General features: G+C 38.9%; 1 protein-coding gene across 1 annotated transcript; it reads left to right on the forward strand.

Moving 5' to 3' along the window:
• Positions 1-278: 278 nt before the first annotated feature.
• Positions 279-2,588, forward strand: LOC117351855 (protocadherin gamma-B7-like). The gene has a single exon (XM_033927705.1). The coding sequence runs from the start codon at positions 279-281 to the stop codon at positions 2,586-2,588; it is 2,310 nt and encodes a 769-aa protein (XP_033783596.1).
• Positions 2,589-3,761: the final 1,173 nt, after the last annotated feature.

Genomic DNA, 3,761 nt, shown 5'->3' on the forward strand with positions numbered 1-3,761 from the left:
ATCACGCGGTTAAAACCAGCCAGAAGGAAAACATCGCCTACCCTGCCATAAAGAAGAGGTGGATTTGAATTTATATTTTAAATAACGACTTCATGTATAGAACATTTCGTTTGCCGACCTTACTCAGACGTCTGGAAATCTAGTATCGGACCATGGCAGCGCTGCTCATAAAACAAAGAGACGCTGGATTGGGAGCCACACGGCAAGTACGGTTTTCCTTTCTATTTTGGCTCTTTCATGCGGTTTCTGGACAGATTCATTATTCCATTCCCGAAGAAATGGAAATGGGGTCATTGGTGGGAAATCTCGCAAACGACCTGGGTCTGAATTTAGAAGAATTTCAAAGTCGGAAGCTCCGTATAATTTCGAGTACAGAAAAACAATATTTCACAGTAAATTCAGAAAATGGAAACTTGTATGTGAATGACAGACTAGATAGGGAGGAATTGTGTGGAGAATCCACCAGTTGTTTGGTTAACATTGAAACAATTGTTGAAAATCCTCTAAATATTTTTCACATCAAAGTGATAATCCTGGATATTAATGACAATGCGCCGAGTTTCTTTAAGAGTAACATTGAGCTCGAAATCAGCGAATCTATTTCACCAGGCGCTCGGTTTTCTCTAGGAAATGCACGCGATCCTGATATTGGCATCAATTCTCTGCAGAATTATCAGCTCAGTCCCAATCAGTTTTTTATCCTGGAAGAAAAAAAGGGAGCTGACGGAAAGAGATATGCTGAACTTGTACTAGATAAACCTCTCGACAGAGAGAAACAGGGAATTTTTAATTTTATAATGACTGCATTAGATGGGGGAAATCCAATCAGAACTTGCACTGTTCAGATTAATATTAAAGTCACTGATGCAAATGATAATATCCCTACCTTTACTGAAAACATCTACACAGCAACACTGAAAGAAAATATACCTCCAGGATCCATTGCACTTCAAGTGAAAGCCCGTGATGATGATGAAGGTCCATATGCACATATTACATATGCTTTTGAAAATATACCAGACAGTGCTCGTCATATATTCAGTCTTGATTCTAAAAGTGGAGAAATACTAATCAGTGGACACATCGATTTTGAAGAAATAAGACATTTCCAAATGGATGTGGAAGCAAAGGATGGAGGAGGTCTGGCATCCCACTGTACTGTGATCATTGAGGTTCTCGATGAGAATGATAATGCACCCGAGATCACACTTACTTCCCTTTCCACCACAATTCCCGAAGATTCTCCTCCTGGAACAGTGATTGCGTTGATCAAAGTTCTCGACAAAGATTATGGAGAAAATGGTGAGGTCACCTGTTACATGCAAGATGACATTCCTGTCAAGATAATGTCATCGTCAAGTAATTATTACAAAATCTTGACGGACAGTAACCTAGATAGAGAACAAGTCTCAGAATACAATGTCACAATTGTGGCAAGAGACAAAGGCGATCCTCCTCTTTCCTCCAAGCAAACTATTCGAATACATATTACAGATATCAACGACAACGCACCAGTATTTGAGAAAATGTTTTACACCATTTATGTTTCAGAAAATAATTTATCAGGAGTTTCCATTTTCAGTGTAAACGCCATAGACCCCGATTTTGAACGGAACTCTAGACTAACTTACTCCATAGTGAACAGCTACATTGAAAATTTGCCAGTGTCCTCCTTCGTCTCCATCAACTCAATGACTGGCAGCATCTATACCCAGCGCTCTTTGGATTACGAGCAGTTAAGGGAATTTCAGTTCCAAGTGAAGGCGCAAGATGGTGGAGCTCCATCTCTCAGTGGTAATTCCACTGTGAAAGTGTTTATTATAGATCATAATGATAATGCACCTAAAATCCTTTACCCCTCACTTGGGTCTGATGGCTTGGCCCCATTTGAGATAGTTTCTCCTTCTACTGACAAAGGTTCTTTAGTCACTAAAGTAGTGGCTGTGGATGATGATTCTGGCCACAATGCTTGGCTGTGCTATCGACTGCTTCAGGCAGCAGAACCACCATTATTTAATATTGGTCTCCACTCGGGAGAAATAAGGACATATCGTTCCTTCATGGACAGAGACACTATGAGGCAAAAACTGATTGTCTTGGTTCATGATAATGGAAAACCGCCTCTCTCCACAACAGGTACTATAAACGTGATATTTGCTGAAAATTTCAAGGAAGCTGCTCCAGAACTAAGCAACCAATCCAGTGACTCCCAAAATCAATCTGAATTGAATTTTTACTTAGTACTGGCTTTAGCTTTGATTTCTTTTTTGTTTCTTATAACTATTTTTCTGTTGCTTTTGACCAAATGTCTACGATCAAAGAAACCAACAGTTCTTCAATGCCTGGGTTCTGATATTTACTCCAGAGCTGATTCTAGCTTTCCCCCACACTACAGTGATGGAACTTTACCTTATGGTCATCAACTGTACACTGCTACAGAATCTGGAAAGAATGACTTCTCTTTCCTGGAACCAAATATTAAAAAACTGGATAACATCATATTTACTGACAATGATGCATCAAGATTTAGGAACAAACATGATATCACCGGCAAATCTGAGACTGACATTTTTCTAGAGGTAAGCTAATTTGTCTTGTGAATCACAAAATTTTTACTAGTTGTTCAATTCTGCTTTTAGACACAATTTCTAAACGTTTTGTTCATAAATAAGTGTAAACTAACATATAAATAGAATTGTTATATTTGAGACATTATCTCCATTATTGTAAAAACTTTCAGGAAAGTAGATACCATGAACTAATAACTACAAGTAGCATGGACCTCAGATTTTTAAGGACATGCAGTTTTAGATCTGTGAGGTCCATCAGGTCTGTGAGGTCCACGTTTTACCCCTTCCCGCTGTCAGATAAGATTTGCCTCTTTGTGGACGATACCAAAATCTGCAATAGAACAGTCATCCATGGTGATGTGAATAACATGAGGAAGGACCTAGCGAAACTTGAAGAATGGTCTTAAGCTTGGCAGCTAAGATTTAATGCTAACAAATGCAAGGTCATGCATTTGGGGAAGCCCAAGGGAACAGTACAGGTTAGGGGGTGAAGAACTTTTGTGCATGAACTTGGTGCATGAAATTGGAGTAATCTAAGGAAATACTTTTTTTTACAGAAAGGGTGGTAGATGCATAGAATAGTCTCCTGGTAGAGTTGGTGGAGACAAACACTATGTCAGAATTCAAGAAAGAGTGGGACAGGCACTTGGGATCTCTTAGGAAGATGAGGAGATAGTGGATACTGAGGATGGGCAGACTGGATGGGCCATTTGTCTCTATCTGCCATTATGTTTCCATGTTTCTATATTTTCAGAAAATAAATATTTCATATTTCATATTATGAATATAGTATAGGAGCACAAGATTGAATAAGTAAAGGAGAAAATAGAACAATATGACTGAGGTTACTGAGGAGGGAAGGAAAGGAGTAGGAGCAATGGAGCTGAAGTTTCAGTGGCTTATATTTAACCTACTCTAATACCTCCACCACTTCTTTTCATTTCATATGGCTCTGCTTTATCAGCTTTTATTCACAGGTCATGTGACTGAAATTTGAGCCCCCATTATTCTTACTCTCCAACTTAAATTTCACAGATGTCTTCCAGGAGATTTAATTCTAGCCAGTGTTACCACTCCTATACTTCCTCTTCTTATTTGATGATAATAATCCCAATCCCGACTCTTCTAAACTTCAACACTTCCAACCAGATTGAAATTATGTGTCTCCCTACATCTCTCCTCCCATTAGCT

This window comes from Geotrypetes seraphini, chromosome 18 (assembly GCF_902459505.1).
Source record: "Geotrypetes seraphini chromosome 18, aGeoSer1.1, whole genome shotgun sequence".
Classification (NCBI taxonomy): domain Eukaryota; kingdom Metazoa; phylum Chordata; class Amphibia; order Gymnophiona; family Dermophiidae; genus Geotrypetes; species Geotrypetes seraphini.